Source organism: Quercus lobata, chromosome 4, assembly GCF_001633185.2.
Source record: "Quercus lobata isolate SW786 chromosome 4, ValleyOak3.0 Primary Assembly, whole genome shotgun sequence".
NCBI lineage: Eukaryota > Viridiplantae > Streptophyta > Magnoliopsida > Fagales > Fagaceae > Quercus > Quercus lobata.
The window spans coordinates 77,139,617-77,160,128 of record NC_044907.1 but is presented as its reverse complement, the minus strand read 5'-3'; the positions used below and the strand labels follow the sequence as shown (position 1 = coordinate 77,160,128).

Genomic DNA, 20,512 nt, shown 5'->3' with positions numbered 1-20,512 from the left:
CCTCATGCCGAGCCCTCGGCCCCTGAAAGTTTATAGCAATCAACCGCCTCAGCAGGGCAAGACGATGGACTAGCCGAGGAGATAAGGTGTGAAAGTTTAGACAAGGTCGCTGTCAACAGCAATCCGGAGAAGTTTTTTCAGGTCGGCTCTGAGTTGTCTCCTCAGGAGAAAGAGGAACTGGTCGGATTCCTCAGAGGAAATATCGATGTGTTTGCATGGGACGCCTACGATGCCCCGGGCGTTGATCCTAGCCTTATTTGCCACCACCTGAACGTCAACCCCTCTGCCACTCCGAAGAAGCAGCCACCCCGACGCCCTTCAAAGGAACATGCAAGCGCCGTAAGAGACGAAGTGGCAAAACTAAAAAGAGCGGGGGCTATTAAAGAAGTCTTTTACCCTGAATGGTTGGCAAACACTGTGGTGGTGAAGAAGAAGACAGGTAAATGGAGGGTCTGCGTGGATTTCACGGACCTAAACAAGGCCTGCCCAAAAGACCCATTCCCCCTGCCTCGAATTGACAGACTAGTGGACGCAACCGCAGGCCACCCCCGAATGAGTTTCCTGGATGCTTTCCAGGGATATCACTAAATACCCCTCGCGCCGGAAGACCAAGAGAAGACGGCTTTCATGACACCCATCGGAAATTATCACTATAAGGTAATGCCTTTCGGACTGAAGAACGCCGGCTCAACCTACCAAAGGATGATGACCCGAATGTTCGAGCCACAGCTGGGCAGGATCATTGAGATCTATATAGACGATATGGTTGTGAAGATTAAAAGGGTTTCCGAGCACGTGAGAGACCTCAGAACGATCTTCGCTATCCTAAGGGAACACCGGCTGCGGTTGAAAGCTTCCAAATGCTCATTCGGGGTCGGGTCTGGGAAATTCCTCGGGTACATGGTCACCCACAGGGGAATAGAGGTAAGCCCCGACCAAATCAAAGCCATCAACAACCTACAGTCTCCTCGGAATCCGAAGGAAGTGCAGAAGCTCACTGGCATGATTGCGGCACTAAACCGGTTCATATCACGATCGGCGGACCGATGTCGACCTTTCTACCTTCTGATAAACAAATGGAAAGGGTTCGAATGGTCGAAGGATTGCGCTCAGGCTTTCCAACAGCTTAAGGACTACCTATCCCGACCACCCATCATGTCCAGCCCTGAGACAGATGAGGTGCTGTTTGCATATATCGCGGTGGCCCCTCATGCCGTAAGCTTGGTACTGATACGTGATGATAATGGGGTGCAGCGTCCGGTTTACTATGTGAGCAAATCATTACATGAGGCCGAGGTGCGGTACCTACCTTTAGAGAAGGCAATTTTGGCGATAGTGCACGCGACCCGGAAGCTTCCTCACTACTTTCAGGCGCATACGGTCATCGTTCTGACTCAGCTTCCCCTTAGAGCAGTGCTCCGAAGCGCTGACTACACTGGAAGGATCGCCATGTGGAGCGCACTTTTGGGGGCCTTCGATATTAAATACATGCCCCGATCCTCCATCAAAGGACAGGTTCTCGCGGACTTGGTGGCGGAGTTTGCCGAGCCCTCTGTAGAAACAATAACTGAGGAGAAAGAAATGGATGGAAAATCGGTTGGTGCGATTTCAACAAAGACCATGCACTGGAACGTCTACGTCGATGGCACAGCCAACCAAAGAGGGTCCGGAGTGGGGATAGTTTTAATATCCCCGGATGGTGCCGTCATTGAAAAATCACTGAGGCTCGGATTCTCGGCTACCAACAATGAAGCCGAATACGAAGCCTTACTCCAGGGAATGACGATAGTTCAAAGGCTGGGCGGAAGAGTAATAGAAGCATTCTCGGACTCCAGGCTGGTAGTCGGACAAGTGATGGGTGAGTTGGAAGCTCGAGACACTAGGATGCAAGAGTACCTGGGGCAGGTTAAAAGGCTGCAAGCAAATTTTGAATCCTTCAATCTGACGCACATTTCCAGGAGTGTAAACACCCACGCGGATTCGCTGGCCACTCTCGCCACGTCTTCGGCACAAAATCTGCCGCGGATGATCCTGGTCGAAGACCTGGCCCAAGCAAGTATTATTTGCAGAAGCCCGGCCGGAGTCCATCAGATCAGAAGGAGTCGCAACTGGATGGACCCCATAAAAAACTTCCTTCAAAACGACGTCCTGCCAGAGGAGAAATTGGAAGCCGAGAAGATACGTAGGAATGCTCCTCGTTTCTGGCTATCGGAAGACTACAAACTATATCGGCGCTCCCACTCTGGACCGTACCTGCTCTGCGTGCACCCCGAAGAGTCCGAATCTCTACTTGAAGAGTTACACGAGGGGATCTGTGGAAGTCATACCGGAGGAAGGTCGTTAGCACATAGGGCACTTACCCAGGGGTATTGGTGGCCGAACATGCAAAGAGAGGCCCAAGAATATGCTAAGAAGTGCGACCAGTGCCAAAGATTCGCCCCAAATATTCACCAACCCGGAGGGGTTCTCAACCCCCTCTCTAGTCCATGGCCGTTCGCGCAATGGGGCCTTGATCTGGTCGGACCCTTCCCCAAAGCCGCGGGGAACAAGCGTTATATAATAGTCGGAACGGACTACTTCACTAAATGGGTGGAAGCTGAACCCTTGGCCAATATTAGGGACGTGGACGCCCAAAAATTTATCTGGAAGAACATCATCACCCGCTTCGGGACTCCGCGCACACTCGTTTCCGACAATGGTCTGCAATTCGACAGTAAGAACTTTAGGGAATACTGCCAGGGGTTTGGAATCATTAACCGCTATTCCACCCTCGCTTACCCTCAAGGAAATGGGCAGGTCGAAGCCGTGAACAAGGTCATAGTGAGCGGACTAAAGAAAAGACTGGATGAGGCTAAGGGGAGATGGATAGAAGAACTTCCCCACGTCTTATGGACCTATCGGACAACGCCGCGACGATCGACCGGTGAGACTCCCTTCTCAATGACTTACGGGGCTGAGGCCGTACTCCCCATCGAGAACAACTTTCCCACATTGAGGTCTAAATCGTTTACCCCAAGCAATAACGATAAGTTACTAGAACATAGTCTAGACTTAACCGAAGAAAGAAGGGAAAAAGCTATGATTCATATGGCCCATTATCACCAAAAGCTGAGACAAGGGTATGATGCTAACGTCAAACTGCGGCCCCTGGGTCCAGGTGATCTCGTGATGAGGAAGGTTCTTGGGAGCGCAAAAAACCCCTCTTGGGGCAAGTTGGGGCCCAATTAGGAGGGGCCATACCGTGTCACGTCTGTGGCCGGAATAGGCGCCTACTACCTAGAAGATTTAGATGAAAAAGCTGTACCTCGACCATGGAATGTAAATAACCTCAAAAGATATTATTATTAATGAGAATGGTTTGGCATATATTTTCTTTCATTAATGTCCGCTACTGGCCGTTCTACTAAAACAACTACTCATAGTTTTAAACAGAACCCAAGTCCTGCATGGCTCCTCAGACCACAGACTTGGGGGAAATTATTACTCATGACGATTCTTATAAGTTTTAAACAGAACCTAGTTCTGCATGGCTCCACGGACCACAGACTAAGGGGAAATTAATACTTAAAACAACTACTCATAGTTTTAAACAGAACCCAAGTCCTGCATGGCTCCTCGGACCACAGACTTGGGGGAAATTAATACTTAAAACAACTACTCATAGTTTTAAACAGAACCCAAGTCCTGCATGGCTCGTCGGACCACAGACTTGGGGGAAATTATTACTCATGACGATTCTTATAAGTTTTAAACAGAACCTAGTTCTGCATGGCTCCACGGACCACAGACTAAGGGGAAATTAATACTTAAAACAACTACTCATAGTTTTAAACAGAACCCAAGTCCTGCATGGCTCCTCGGACCACAGACTTGGGGGAAATTATTACTCATGACGATTCTTATAAGTTTTAAACAGAACCTAGTTCTGCATGGCTCCACGGACCACAGACTAAGGGGAAATTAATACTTAAAACAACTACTCATAGTTTTAAACAGAACCCAAGTCCTGCATGGCTCCTCGGACCACAGACTTGGGGGAAATTATTACTCATGACGATTCTTATAAGTTTTAAACAGAACCTAGTTCTGCATGGCTCCACGGACCACAGACTAAGGGGAAATTAATACTTAAAACAACTACTCATAGTTTTAAACAGAACCCAAGTCCTGCATGGCTCCTCGGACCACAGACTTGGGGGAAATTATTACTCATGACGATTCTTATAAGTTTTAAACAGAACCTAGTTCTGCATGGCTCCACGGACCACAGACTAAGGGGAAATTAATACTTAAAACAACTACTCATAGTTTTAAACAGAACCCAAGTCCTGCATGGCTCCTCGGACCACAGACTTGGGGGAAATTATTACTCATGACGATTCTTATAAGTTTTTAAACAGAACCTAGTTCTGCATGGCTCCACGGACCACAGACTAAGGGGAAATTAATACTTAAAACAACTACTCATAGTTTTAAACAGAACCCAAGTCCTGCATGGCTCCTCGGACCACAGACTTGGGGGAAATTATTACTCATGACGATTCTTATAAGTTTTAAACAGAACCTAGTTCTGCATGGCTCCACGGACCACAGACTAAGGGGAAATTAATACTTAAAACAACTACTCATAGTTTTAAACAGAACCCAAGTCCTGCATGGCTCCTCGGACCACAGACTTGGGGGAAATTATTACTCATGACGATTCTTATAAGTTTTAAACAGAACCTAGTTCTGCATGGCTCCACGGACCACAGACTAAGGGGAAATTAATACTTAAAACAACTACTCATAGTTTTAAACAGAACCCAAGTCCTGCATGGCTCCTCGGACCACAGACTTGGGGGAAATTATTACTCATGACGATTCTTATAAGTTTTAAACAGAACCTAGTTCTGCATGGCTCCACGGACCACAGACTAAGGGGAAATTAATACTTAAAACAACTACTCATAGTTTTAAACAGAACCTAAGTCATGCATGGTTCCTCGGACCACGGACTTAGTGGAAATTATTACTCATGATAGGTTGGTTGATTATTACTTAAAGGAAATCATCCTAACACGGGCGCGCAGTTTGGCACCATTGCCACCCACAAGTGGACAGCTCAAAAACCCGTTTTTCTGTTGCCATTCACACATATCCACATCGTTGCAAGTGTTCAAAAAACAATGTTACTAACATACATTCCAAGTAAGCAAAGCGAGCACTTTATATTAATATTAGTATGCCGAGTTCATCAAAAAGAGAGGTCCTTACAAAATGATCAAAAACTAGGACGACCCTCATAAAAAAAGAGAGCTAAGAAACTGAAAAGCTAAGCCTTAGTAGGGGGATCTTCTGCTTGTTCGGGCTGAGGGGGAGGAACCTCGATGGAAGAGTCCCCGGCAGGACCCTTCGCCATATCAGGCACAGGGATGGCTTCGGGCTCCATCGGTTCCTGCTCGGATATCGCTTGGGCACCCTCAGGACGCTCTCGGATCTCTGGAGGGTAGAAGATGCTTTCGGGCTGTCTCAGCGCCGAATCGGCAGGAACTCCTGCGGCATCAAAGGCGCGAACCCATGAGATGCTGCAATACTCCCGGCATACCTCGGGGATCTCCTCGGATAGCCTAGCCTCCGTCTCTTCGGCCCCGAGCTGGCGAGCGGCACTCTTCTCAGCCTCTGTAGCTTCTCGGATCAGTTGTGCCTCCTCTTTGACCCGCTGCAGCTCGTCCTCAACTTTTCGCAGTGCAACTTTGAGGTCTTGCACCGCTTGTTTCTCAGTGGCAAGGTTAAGCTGGGTCGTGAACAGCTCTTTGCGCTGGTCCTCTGCCTGAGTCTCGGCATTCTTCAAACCAGACTCCACAAATTTGCGCTGGTTCTCCGAGTCCTTGAACTTATTCATGAGTTCGGCGTGATCATGCTTGAGGGACCCCAAGGCTTTCTCCACCTCCGCCCGAGCTTGGTTCTCGACCTCAACCCTGTTGCTATTACCGCGACAAAATTCCTCAGCCACAAATACCTGCTGGGTAATCTACAAAAGAAACAAGACTGCTTCAATCAAACAAGGTCAAATAAACCAATGAAACTGTGAAAGGATTGCTTACCATCGCAAGATCCCTTTTGAGGGATAGGAAGAGCTCAGGCTGAGAGAATCACCTATAAGCTTCCATATCTCGAGGAAGGAGCAGGGGCTGCTCTAGGGCCTCGGCCACGTACCCAGCCTGGCCTCGGTTGTATTCACGGACCGAGGTGTTATAGGGGATGGCAACCCCATCCAGCTCCAACTTGGGGCTCCATGTGCGCGGAGTGACGCGCACCTCAACAGTGTCCTCCTCGTCCCGCCTTTCCGAGGAGCTGCCCCGTCTGCTCCTTGGGGCACGGGTGGTCTTTTGCTGTTTGGTCGGCTGAGCAACCACCTCACCCTCCTCGGGGATGTCAACCGGCCTTTTCTTCTTCAAATCCGGATTAACCTTAAGGCCAGGCTCGGAAACGCCCTGAGGGACCACAGGAGGAAGGGCTTTGGCTTTTGAGGGGGAGGGTCCTTTCGATGACTGACCTTTCCCTCGGGAGGCCATCAGTTCCTTCAGGGATTTTCCCTTTCCTGCCATTGGCTGTGTCTCTTCGTCCGAAGTATCGTCCGAGCAGATAATAATGGGAGGGGCACCTACTGCAGAGTGTCGATCCCGCTCTCCTTCAGGATCGGAAAGTTCCACCAAGGGGGTCTGCTGAACTTCCTCCTCAAAGTGAAACTCGTCTATTTCGTCCTCAAGGGAAAGACGAGATGATTCAGCCTCCTCTTCAGCATGAACGGCAACACCGGGCTCGTTCGGCGGAGGTAACTGCTCGGCCAGGTAGGGATCTCTAACACCGGGCAACACAACTGGTGGCAGATCGTGTTCGGCTAAGAACCCGTCCCGGGACACGTCAATTCTAGCCAACCTCGGACTACCAGCCCTTATGGCGTGACCGATAGCCTGGAAAGCGCTGCTCAAAGGTTGATAGCCCAGAACTAGATGGGCAGCACGCAACTGCCCGTCCTCGGAAACGTAGATCTCTGACCTAAGAAGGCAGTTCAACGCTGGCACGTTCACAAAGTTTATCCGAGGAGCAACGTGAGCCTTATCTGCAAACGACCAAGAAAAATAGGGTCAGTTCACAAAATCTTCCAATAACAGGGAAAACAAAGAAATATATATGATAACCCCCCAATACTAAATCCTTCCCCGAAAAAAGGACCGATCCTAAAAACGCCGCACCTGGGTTTCCTGCCCGAGTTGGACAATGAATACCGTCAAACCACTCCCCAGAAGCAATAAGGAAGTCATTCTTCACGGTCTTATTGGATATTGGGAGACAGGAGATCAACCTAACATCCTCGTTCCGGGACTTAAGATAGTACCCATCCTCCCCGATGCGGTGACATTCATACAGATGGACCACATCATGCCAAGTGAGGCCTAGATTCATCCGCTCGTTTAAGACATCTACACAGCCTAGTATCTTGAACATATTCGGGGCACACTAGTACGGCGTCAACCTATGGTTGAACAAGTACTCCCTTGTAATCCTACGCATGGGAAGTGTCATCCATCCCTCTATGAAAGCAATCATGGGGATAACGACTTCTCCCTCACGCCTATCTGTCAATATTCCTTCAAGAGGACAGTACCGCAGCCCAACCCCCGGGGGAATGTGGTATTTAGCCCTAAAGGCCTCCATAGTGGCGGGGGTGTTTACTAATTTCTCAAATCTACCCATCTGGACTGAACCGGAGAACAAAAGTAAAGACTCAGAAAAAAAAAAGTAAAGTCCGAGGAGGAAATTGAAACAGCAAGATGAACGAAATGTACAGGTACCTTCACAAAAACGTTCACTGAGGCGCCTGGGAATCTCTCGTGGACGAAACGCTTCACAAGAACGGCTACGATGGCGTAACGGACGCAAGTGTTCGTGGATCTCTGGGGTTCGACGGAGTTCTCTGGAAGCCTCTAAGACTTATGAAACGCAGATAAAAAGAAGGAACTGAACCCCTCTGACGTCTTAAATAGCCAGGAGGAGAGAGAAAAAATCACTCCTGCCTAAAAATACGAGAAAAAACGATGGCCGTTCGATCTACGCCCCACCGTTGGATGAGGGAACATAACGCCTCCGGAAGTTAATGGCCGCGCCTCGTAAATTGTAGCGCGTCAAAAAGTAACGGTTCGCACGCGCGCCGTATGCTCTCCTTATTTCCACCCTCTCCCAAATATCAAAACCCCGTTTTTTCCTCCTCGGAGGGAGATAGAAACCGGAGTTTTGAGGGGCTAATGTGGGGCCCGGCCCAAAAATAATGGGCTATTCCAAAATCAGGCCCGTCCGAGGAGCGTCCTGCCCGAAGAGAAACCCCGTATGAAGCATTACTCAATCCCAATAAACGCCAAGGAAACCTGTCCGAGGAGTAACTCCTCCTCGGACATCACGAAGCCCAGACGAGGAACTCTCCCCAGCCACTTCAGCTTATCCTCCCAACATATAAAATGAATAAAATCCAAAATATCCCATGGAGAGCTACCACCACATTAATTGCACCCCAACCACCCTCTTGGCCGCATTAATGAGGAAATGACCCCTGAACAGTACCGCCTTGGCCTCTGCAACTCACATGGGGAGAGATGAAGGCGTCTGATGGGACAGCCACTCAAGTAGGTACTTAGATGGTCAACAAGTGTAGGGTTGAGATGAGAGAAGGGGACTATATAATGTAGTGGAGTCCCTTAGAGAAGGGGAGGAAAAATTATGTATGAGGAACTAAAGAAATAAACTTATACGTGAGAGATCCATTCTGGTGTTTTTATTTTCTGCAACAATGTTGTCCATGCATTAGACCGAATAGACTCACTGAGATCAAGTTCTTTGACCCATCCTCTACAAATATTTATTGTGGGTTGCGCTTTGGGTCAGGGCCTGATCAATCGAATTTGGGCCAGGAAAATTGTGCAACTACAAGTAGTATTAAATTTAGGTAAGAATTTTAATATATGACTAATTACGTTTTTTGAAAAAAAAAATAATAATTTGACTAATTATTTATATTTTTATGATAAAAATTGTGTTTAATTTTAAATGTATATGTATGTATTCATGTCTTACATGCTATTTTTTATTTAATAATTTGACTAATTATTACACTTTGTACCTTATTAAAAATTAGAAGGAAAAAAAAAATCATAAGCAGGGTAAGAGGGAGGGATCCGAACACAAAATGAAGCCTATGGGTCCAGTCCGAGGATGGACAAAGGCCCATTCATATGCTTGTCAAAAGCCTGACATGTAGACGGAGTCCAAGGAAGTCGGACATGAAGACAACGCTAGGTAAAAGAAAGAAAGAGTGTTCATTAAATATAGAAGATGAATCTTAAACATTAATGGAAATTACATAAAAGGGCCTAGAGTTTATATCCTATTTCAAATCTGGTCTTAGAACTGCAATTTTGTTAATTAAAGTTACATATTTATTTGTTTCAATCTTTTTTTTTTTTTTTTTTTGGTTGCTCATTTCATTCACTCTAAAAAAAAAAAACACCTTAGATTAAAATTTACAATTCAACTAGTGCTTATTTATAAAGGATCATGTTAATGGGTGTCATTAGAGCAATTTTTTTCTTTTATTTTCTTTTTTCTTTTTTTCTTTTTTTTTTTTTTTTGAGAAAGAGATGCATTCTGCTTTATTAATCAAGAATGTGAAAAATCAGACAAAACAAATGACCAAACATCTAGAGGAACATACTCCTTCTAGACAAGAAAAAGAATAGAATGTCTAGCTCTTTAGGCTAAGGCATGTGCAATTGCATTACCTTGTCGAATAATATGATAATAAAATATCATTGATAAGATGATCACCACGAGAATTTTCCCAACCCCACACCTTAAAGCCCTGATCATCGACTCGGAATCCTCTTCAAATACTGATTTGGTAAAACCTATCTCAAGGGAAAAGCTCACCACTTGCTTGGTAGCAAGTAATTCTAGGACTTCAACGTAGTTGGCTTTTGAATTTTCTCAGAGAGTACAGCCAATACCTCACTCTTGGAGTTTCAAATAACCACTCCAAGGCTAGCCTCATCAAACTCACCAAACATTGCTCCATCAAAATTTATCTTCACCAAATCTGAAATAGGAGGACACCACGTCTTTGGGACACTTCGACAGATGCTGGGAGGAACCTTGACTAGTTTCTTGAAGTCCCGGATATAATCTCGAGCAAAACCAAAAAATGTTTCTAGTGGCATAAAAGCGTTATCAAGGCGAACTTTACTTCTGTGATACCAGATTGACCATGATGTTTCTGCAAATAAAGCCACTGCCTAAGGTCGTTCTTGGATCACCTGCAACAACTCAAAGAAGGAACCCAAAGAAATTCAGGACCTAAACTAATGCCCTTAAGGCTTTGTTAATATTTCCAATTTATTAGTTTGTCTTTCATTGAGTAGAGAGAATAGAGATAGGAGAAAAACTATCAATAAGAGTTTTTTTGGAGAGGAACTATGCTTAGAGTAATAAAGGGACTTAGGAAATCATCTATGTGAATAACGGAGATGGATGAGAATTTCAAAGTGAAAGTGAAACAGCTTCATCAATTTGAGATTTTAATAATAAAAAAACTAAGAACTAAAGACCCAATATAATATAAACTAGGATGTAAATTCATGACCTTTTTATATAACTTCCCCTAAAGTGTAAACATAACTTTTTCTTGATGAACTAGTGTAAACATAACTTAAAAGGCATGCCTTCAAAAAAAAAAAAAAATTCCAATCATTCATCATATGATAACTTGTATTGCGAAAAAGGTACACTTAATTACTTCACTCAAATCCAAAACCAAAAAATTGCCACTATTAAAGATATTTAAAAAGCAAAATAAAAAGTAGAAAAAGGTAGGCATAGAAATAGTACGCCAGACACTTGTAAATCAGAGAAGCCAGACAGCATCCATTACAATAATTTGGCATTAATTTAAGAAGCCAACATTTTTTTTTTTTATTATATTCTTTTGCTATTATTTATAAATCTTATTATATTATTTTAGTTATTTTTTAACTTTATTTATAGTACTTTCAATAAAAAATTTTCAGTTTTAGTTAAATAAATTGTACTCAAATGAAAAAATGTTATCTTCACAGTATTTTCATAACAAATTTTAGTTCATAAATTGTTACTTACCATTAGCTGTGGATAAAAAAAATAATTTTAATGATAAATTCAAATTAAAACCAATTACAATTTACCATCTAAAATTTATTGTAAAAATATTATAAAAAAAACTCGTGGCCGACCTGTCATTTCATTTACATATAATTTCAAGATGGTTTTAACCAAAAAAAAAAAAAATATTTTCAAGTTGGTTGGCGGGCTCTCAAACCACATGTTGCCACTTTTGCTCCACCTGCCAAAATTTCAAACCAATCCTCCCATAGACGAAGACCAAAAAAAAAAAAAAAAAAACTCCTATTTAATAAAAACAAATCCAAATAAATAAATAAATAAATTGTCTGAAGAGTGAAGCAGGCAGTAGCAGTATATGATAAGTATCACAAGATTCACAACAACGCTATCATAGCTGTACAAACAAACACAAACACAAACTCCAGCTTCTTCTTCTTTCTTCTTTTGACTCTCTCTGTAATTTTGTTCGAATACTTTGGACGGACGGTTGAGATTGATTGGTAGAGAGGTAGCGATGGCATCGGCAGCGGTGAATAAGATAGAGCGGGCGCACCAGATGTACAGGGAGGGGAAATACTCGGAGGCCTTAGGGTTTTACACGGAAGCTCTTTCTAAAGCGAAGACCAATCCTCAGAAGATCGCTCTCCATAGCAACCGCGCCGCTTGCTTTCTCAAACTCCACCATTTCAACAAGGTCCTTCTTCTTCTTCTTTTAAATTCATGAGTGTCAGAGAGAGAGAGAGAGAGAAAAGGCCTGTTTGTTTGATTGTTGTTAATTGGAGTTTAATTGACTCTATTTTTAGTGATGCATGCTTTTTTGTTTTTGTTTGGAATCTAGTATTGAATCTTTTGCTGTAATTTTATGCATAATCATTGATGGTGGTTATGGAAGGAGAGTTGTTTCTATTGTATAGTTAAATTTGCGTATGTACCATGAAATTGCAAGAAACCAACCTAATTGTATGTAGTTAAAGTAGTAAAATTTAAGAAAACAACCAATTTTTAGGGTGTATCATAGTGGTCCGAGGCTTCGGATGAGCTGTAGACCCAGACATCTTGGGTTCTATCCCCACTAGGAGTTCTCCTGGTAGTCTAGTCATAAGCTTGCGGAGTTTTCTGTAGAATGAAGATGTTACTTTAATTATTGAAGTGGAAGGGACCACATGAGGTTCCTCAATTAAGCTAATTTTTACAAAAGGTTGCAATGATCTTGGATGGTGACGTTATAGACAACCGTGATCCTTGCTTAGTGGATAAGGATGATTTCGATTCTGATGTGTTGGATCTACCATCACAGGGAGCAGTGAGAAGTTGGAACTTGCGTTTTCGTAGGGATTTTCATGATTGACTCGAGGGTTGGGGGATGATAAGTTGTCTTGGAGGTTAAATAGGAGTGGCCATTTTGATGTTCGCTCTTTTTATAATGCTATTGATGGAACTGATGCTTATTCATTTCCACAGAAGAGTGTTTGGTGGGTGAAGGTCCCTAGGAGGGTGTCTTTCTTTTTGTGGTTAGCTGCGTGGGGTAAGATTCTCACGATTGATAACCTCATCAAGAGGGGTTTATTGCAAGTCAATTGGTGTTGTATGTGTCGTTGCAGTGGGGAAAAGGTGGATTATCTTTTGATTCATTGTGAGATTGCATAATCATTATGGAGTGAAGTGTTTATGATGTTTGGGATTCAATGGGTGTTGTCAGACAAGGTAGCATCCCTCCTTTTTGGTTGGCGCAATTGGCTAGGTAAACATTCCTCGAATATATGGAACTTTGGTGCACACATGCATGATGAGGTCAGTATGGAAAGTGTAACAGCTGTACTTTTGAGGAGAGTGTGAAATATATTGAGCAATTGAAGTCCTTGCTGCTTCATACTTTGTATGATTGGTCTCAGACATGGTGTTTTACCAACTGTTCTTCCATTTTTGATTTCCAACTATCTTAGATCTTCTAATTGATTTTCTTGTATCTTTTTCAAGGTGCTTTATGTTCATCATCGTGAACATAGAGTATTCCTTTTCTTTTGCAATAAAATTCTAATACTTATCCCCCCAAAAAAAAATCTGCTTTTCATTTTTTTGGATTGATGTGTATATATGCTTTCCTTTGAGAAGACATTTTATATTCCACACTTAATAGAGAAGGAGTGTGTCTCGGATTGTTGTTGAAGTATCCTTGGCCAGTCATAAGAATTCAAAAAAAAATTCAATTAACTCTTTTGCAATTTTGTACAAGGAACAAACTTATTCTTTGCTTTAAATTTCAAGATTTTCCATCGATTAAGTTTTAAAAGTTTTTCGTGCAGTTGTCCTTCTACGTATAAAATAATTGTTTACTCCCTGTTAGCAAGAATTGTTTAGTGGTTTTATCTAAAATCTGAATGGCTGATTGAGGTAAACCTTGTTAGCAAGAATTAGCAGTTGGCTTGATCATCATTGGTTAGATTTCCACTTGTATTATTGTCTCTCTCTCTCTCTCTCTCTCTCTCTCTCTCTCACATATGGTTTGATATTATCATAAACTTTTTTTTTCCCTAATTCCATCTTAGGCAGCAGAAGAATGTACCTCAGTGCTTGAACTTGATCGCGATCACACTGGAGCGCTAATGTTGCGGGCACAAACACTTGTAACCCTTAAGGAGTATCACTCAGCACTTTTTGATGTCAACAGGCTCTTGGATTTGAATCCATCATCAGAAGTTTATCAAAACCTTCATGCTCGTTTGAAGACACAATTGGTAGACTCTCATCTCTTCTTTTGGCCCAGGCCATCACTTTAATATGTTTTGTTGTCTGCCAAAGTAGTAATTTAGGATTTTATTTGTAAAACCATTTTGGAAAGGATAACATGAGGCCTATTGGTGGATTTCATCAAGATCCTCATCACCTGCTGCCCGTATTAGGTTGATGCTGGTTTTCTTTCCCAATTATTTCTGTTTAGCTGCATATGATTACTTGACTGAAACACATTTGAAATGTGATCACTGTTCATCTGTTTTCCTTATGCTATGGTGCTTCTAATACTGTAGGGCCATTATCCATTTTCCAATCAATATAAGTGAATTTATTTCTTGGTTATTATTCATACAATCGTGGCTGGCTTTTGATCTAGGGTAGTTACCTTCTTGGTTCGACATATCAAATGCTGATCCAGTTTGTGGCACTATAGCAGTCATATGAAGCTGCTATAACTTATGATCTGCCTTAGTTGAAACTAAGGGGCTGTCAAAGATATTATCATGCCTTTGGATGCAAATTATAAACTCAACTTAATTATTTATTCAAGAAAATTGTGCTAAGAATTTTATGGATCCTCATCGCCTAATCAGGCTTGGCCACTAATTTTTTGTTACCTCCTTATTTAATGTCTTTTTTCACTACTACTACGTGCTTTAGGATGTAGGATGTCTTATTTAGACATGTTTTCCCATATTACCTTTAGGTTTCTATGAACTATTCTGCAGGTTATTTGAAAAATTGTAGCTGACTTAACTAGCCTAATCATTATTTATATGCAGCCTAGATTATAAGGTTGAAGTTATCTCCCAACTATTAGTAAATGAGTCTTTTCTTTTCTTTTTTCTTTTTTCTTTTTTCTGCTTAAGGAAAGTCACTTGCTCCAATACCTGAATCTGAGGCAGAGCTAGAAGAGGAAGATGATGAAGATGAAGCAGGACCAAATAAAAATGAAGAGGAACAATACAAAGAAGAAATTGTAGTAGAAAGAGATCAGAAAGCTGAGGTTAATAGGACTATTATTAATGCTGAAGTTATTGTCTCTGAGATGCTGAGGTCTAAGAAACCAAATGAACAAGAAAGAGACAAATCTGAGCCTAAAAGGATCTCCTCTACTACTGCAGTTACTGCCCCTAAATTGCAGACTAACAAGGAATTATTAAAACAAGATCCTAAAGTGCAGAGCAACAAGGAATTATTAAAGCAGGATCCAAAAGTTCAGAGCAACAAGGAATCATTAAATCAAGACCCTAAAGTGCAGAGCAAAAAGGAATCATTGAAACTAGATTCTAAAGTACAGAGCAACAAGGAATCAGAACAAGATACTAAAGGATGGCAAACAATTCCGAAACCTAAGGGACACTCAACTCTAGACTATGCAAGGTGGGACAGAGTTGAAGATGATTCTAGTGAAGAAGAAGATGATGATGATGATGAAGAGTTGCAGCCACAGTATCGGTTTCGTCTACGTACCGTTGGTGTAAGACCAGTGAAGTGAAAAGGCCATTTATACACACCCCAATATAGTTGACTGCTCTGATCCCCAACATCAGCCTCAGAAAAAAATCAAATCCTTACCGGACTGAAAAAAGGTATTTGGGACGCACTTTTGGGCCTATCAAGTCCAAACTCTGAAAACTAGGGAAAAAATCAGATTTGAGTGGTCAATAAACCTGACAAATAGAACAGATGGAATGAGAGGATTATCAATCGGACTTCTGGCCAAGCAAAATTCACTGTTTTGGTGTTGTTTTTCCTGTTGTGCAGCAATTCAAAAGCTTCATTCTACCAAACAGTGTCAAGTGGAGAGACAGTACAAAACCTTGGATCCCTACCGATTGACAAGCACTTGAATGCCCAGGTTTTTGTTGTTTCTGGCTCCATTCCTTTGTGCTTGTATATGTAATTCATATTGAATATTCTGATGTTTCTTTCATCATCATGAATGCTTGGGGAAGGAAATGCCTTGTGATTAGTCAGTATAGTGTATGTGGGATTACAGAGAATTCTATAATTTTTCCGGGCATCTATGTTATACCATTTGTTTCCCTGCAACTTGTTTTTCAAACTGAGCTTGAACTTATTGTTATTTATCATTTCAATACTTTTGCTATATTATAAAGCAGGAATTATAATCAAATTCCAAGTTTCAAATGCTTTTTTTTTTCTTTTACCCTGAGATACTCCAAGTTGTTGTCAACTTGTCATTCAATATATACACAAGTAGTTGAAACTTGAAAGGAGTAGATTGTTGATTGGACGATCACGATGGATAATTTAGGGCCTCAATTATATTTGATGATTAATTGCAACATGAAACAGAAGTGAGAACTTCTTCAACTTTGGTATAGATCTTTTAAGGAGATTTTACTAATGAAACTCTTACATTTATAGGGATGAGGAGAGAAAAAGAAAGAGAGAATGGTATAGTTACTCAACAGTCATTCCCAAGTCAAAAAGCTCAGCGGTATCGGTGTGGTATCGGCCCAATAGTTCAAATACCTTATAAAAGTTTCTTGATAAGGAGAATTAATTTGGTGAAAGTAAAAGTAGTCTGATACCTATCCCCTTGATCAAGGTCCCTCCTATATATAGATTCATCTATGGGACATTTCCTCGTTTTCAGCCACTATCCATTATGACTTTGATGAGCCTTAAATGATGGACACAAATAGCCCTTATTGATAAAATGAGGAAAATTTGCTTGAGAAGTTTATGTAAGACGAGAGCAATTACTGAACTTGTAATCGATTCAAGTCAAATAATGGAAATTGGTAGAGAAATACTTAAAATAACATTAGTATAGTAGTAAAAAAACGAACTTGTTAATTAAGGAGGTAGCATAGAGAATGACTTTGGATATAAAAGAATAGTAGTAAAGAATTCACGTGTCCACCTCAATTAATTTGTGCCCAATTTTTCTAGTAATCTAGAGTTATATGGGAACAAGTTGTTAATAGACATCAAAAATAAAATAAAAAATCCTACAAGCCCAATCAGAAGCAAAATCCGACTCTCTTTAGGCTCACCATACATATTTTATGACAACTTTTCTTCTTTTGTGTGTGCCCCTACCCCAGATTGTTTTTGTGCTTCAGACTTGATATTTTCAACAAATCTTTCCATTCTTGTTCACTCAATTTGTGGCCTTCTTACTTCAATTTGGTCCAAATGAGGTAATATTGGAAGGCTTACCTCAAAAATTGCATGCTCTCTACAACGTAGCAACATTTAGTAGTATTAGAATAGTTTGTCCAAATTAGGGTTTAAATCATAAATTTATGAAATTCATCCATCCAATCGATACTAGTTGGAATGATAAAGCTTGGTCAATTTAGTTTTTGAGGCTGTGCAATTTTCAAGAAAATTAGGTTCTCTCGGATTCTTAGATAAATGAAAATTAGGGGACAAAATAAGGTATTGAGAGTTTGAGACTATCCTTAGGGTTGATTCATATGTACATTAGAATGAAACTAAACTTCTACAGGCTTAGACAATTTTTTTTTTTAAAGAAAACCCTTAGTAGTACCTATATATATCTTGGTTTTTTTTTTTTTTTTTTTTTGGGGGGGGGGGGGGGGTGTCCATAACTCTTGTCAAAAGACATTGCTTTAAAGAAAAAGAATTATCTTTAAATCTTTTCTTTTATAAGTAGGAAATAAGTTTAAATTTCTTTTATAAGTAGGAAATAAGTTTAAATTTATATATATAGACAAAATTTAGTTACAAAATTTGTTGTAATCTTAGGTTATAATCTTATTCAATATCTTTTTATTGGAGATAAATTTTGACAAATCCACCATTGGATTACATCTTCTTTTTATATCCTCTATGCTTGCAAAATTTCTAGAAAATTAAATATCAATAGTTATATCATCAATAAATTGTTCAATCACAAGTTTTTGTAATTTAAAATTATGCATAAAATATAAGTTTATAGATCATATAGTAAATAATATCATATTGACACAAATTTGACATGTGTATTAAAAACGTAAAGAACATGCAATTTAAGGGTTAGATTTTCAAAATATGTAGTAATTTATTGAGTAAGATTGTATTATTAGGCTATAACCAATTTTGTAACTAGATCAATGTATAAATTTTGTTTAATCATATAGTCTATACAGTTATTACCTTATAAAGTCACAATGTATTTTAACTTGATGCAGTGAATTTCACTCCAAATATCTGTTCATAATTTTAAAGAAATCACAAGTTTCATTTACGTACAAGCTTTTCAATATTCACTTTATCATTTAACTTCAACAATTGATGATAATTTCTCGTAAATGAATAATAAAATGATTTGGGCAAGAACTACATATATTAATCCTATAATTAATCTAGTAAATCTTGTCACGCAAACCAAAAGACATTTCGAATAATTGTTTATTAACAGGAAAAAAAAATCATATTTCCAAAAGTTTTTTTTTTTTTTTTTTTAAGTTATTCCTTAGCTAAAAAGTTATTATATATAAAAAAATAAAGAAATTAAGCCCTATACCTATTTATTTATATAAAGCATCCGAATAAAAATATTGGCAGGGTGGAAGAAAGCCTATGGCAAAGAAATGTATAAAAAATCTTGTGTTCGCGATCGTGGAGTTGTTCATCCTTATTCTAATTGAAGCGCAAGCTGCTGATACATTTTTTAATCCCGCTTCACTTTCTAGCTACCATGTTCATCCCTCTAAACTTGATGAATCCTATGATCATAGCCAAAGCTTAATAATCAAGTGCATTAGAGATAAAATTAAAGAATGTCACGAAGAAATAACATACATCGAATACCGCGATTGTATTAAAAAAAAAAAAAAATTGTCAGTAGTTTTCTCTCTCATTCATGCTTATCAATTTTCTTAGGGTAAATTACATGAATATTTCCCACACTATGTTGCCAAAATTGATTCATCCCTTATGCCTTTTAATATCAGTGATGAAATGTTTAAACTCTATATAAAATAATGAAAAATTGAGTAACACTACATTGATTTTAGTTAGTAATTCCCATTAATATATACTAGCCTCATCACACGACACATGCGCTTCGTGCGTGTAATGAGATTTTTTTTTTAGATAGTTTTTTTTTTTAATAGGAACTTGGGGTAGTTTCTTTTTTTAGAACATGGGGTAGTTTTGGTTGTGTAGATGGGGTAGTGTGAAGTTTTATAGAACATGAGTAGGTTTTTTGTTTTTAATTTTTGTCAATTTATAGTTTTAACTTCTTTTTTATGTTTTAGGAATAAAGATAAGTTAATTAAATTATGAGTATTTTTGGAAATCAAAAAGACAATAACTAACTTTATGAATCCTCTTAATATATTGACTAGCCTCTGAGCACGCACGTGAGAGGCTTTTCTATTTTTTGGGTAAGAGTTAATTTAGAGTATTTATTATAATTTGGGATTACTACATTTTCTAATAACAAAAAAAACCCTAGGGGTGTAATGAGTGTTATGTGTGGAGAAATAATTTTCCAATCACACCCCTAGATTTTTTTGTGATGAAAAATTATTGTGATTGGAAAATTATTTCTCCACACATGACACTCATCACACCCCTAGCTTTTTTTTGTGATTGAAAAATGTAGTAATCCCAAATTATAATAAATACTCTAAATTAACCCTTACCCAAAAAATAGAAGAGTCACGCGCGTGCTCAGATGCTAGTATTTTTGGTGTTGTTGATCTTTTTAAAAAAATATGTTAATAACATTTATCAATTTTTGTTTAATCCAAAATTTTAGTTTTTTAGTCCTAAAAGTTAGCCAATTATTACACATCCATAACAAAGGTTAAAAAGAGTTTAAATTTCAAATATATCAACAACATCAACAACCTTTAAAATTAAGAAAAAAGTACGAAACATTTTTTATGGAGTAGTAAATTAATACTTATGGAAAAAATTTTAAATAGAATTTGACTTAGAATTATACAAATGATAAATATAGTTTCTGTTACAAAAGAAATTTTTTTACAACAATTTCTTAGATAACAACCACTTTATGTGAGGTTTAAATTATATAATAATCCTTGTAAAATCTCTCACCCAAACTTATCTAATATTTCATTCCAATGACTCCTCAATGCAAATCCAAAAAACTTGTGCGTACGTGAACCTGAGAGAGATAAAAGAATTAGGGTTAACCCAAGTATTTAAAAAAAATAAAAAAACTTTATTCAACAAACCAAAGTTAGCGTGTGTGGCAATTAAAGATAATAGTATAATTTTGTTAGAGTCTGTGTTTGATTTAAATTTTGATGAAATTATTTTTCCTGAAAATCTTATTAAAATTGTTCAGAATAAAGATAAATTTTTTTTAGAATTTAAGTCTATTGTGGACTCTTTAAAATCTTATCACCACATCATCAACTATTTAAATAAATAACTAATGGAGATCTTAAAAAAAAGAAAAAGAAAAATCGTAAATAGATAAAAAATAAATAAAAAATAAAAAAACCTACTGATTATTAACTCCCCACTAAATAGTCAACGTTGATAAAAGATTATTTTATTTTATTTTTTTTAAAAAAAAACCTTCCCACTACCCACATTTGAAAGAAAACAATTACCTCTCCCATAAACTAAG

General features: G+C 39.4%; 1 protein-coding gene across 1 annotated transcript; it reads left to right on the top strand.

The window, feature by feature from the left end:
* Positions 1-11,516: 11,516 nt before the first annotated feature.
* On the top strand, positions 11,517-16,060 carry LOC115986882 (protein unc-45 homolog A). Its single transcript, XM_031110242.1, has 3 exons — positions 11,517-11,881; positions 13,734-13,922; positions 14,795-16,060. The coding sequence occupies exons 1-3, from the start codon at positions 11,702-11,704 to the stop codon at positions 15,416-15,418; spliced, it is 993 nt and encodes a 330-aa protein (XP_030966102.1). The 5' UTR covers positions 11,517-11,701; the 3' UTR covers positions 15,419-16,060.
* The last annotated feature ends 4,452 nt before the right edge of the window (positions 16,061-20,512 follow it).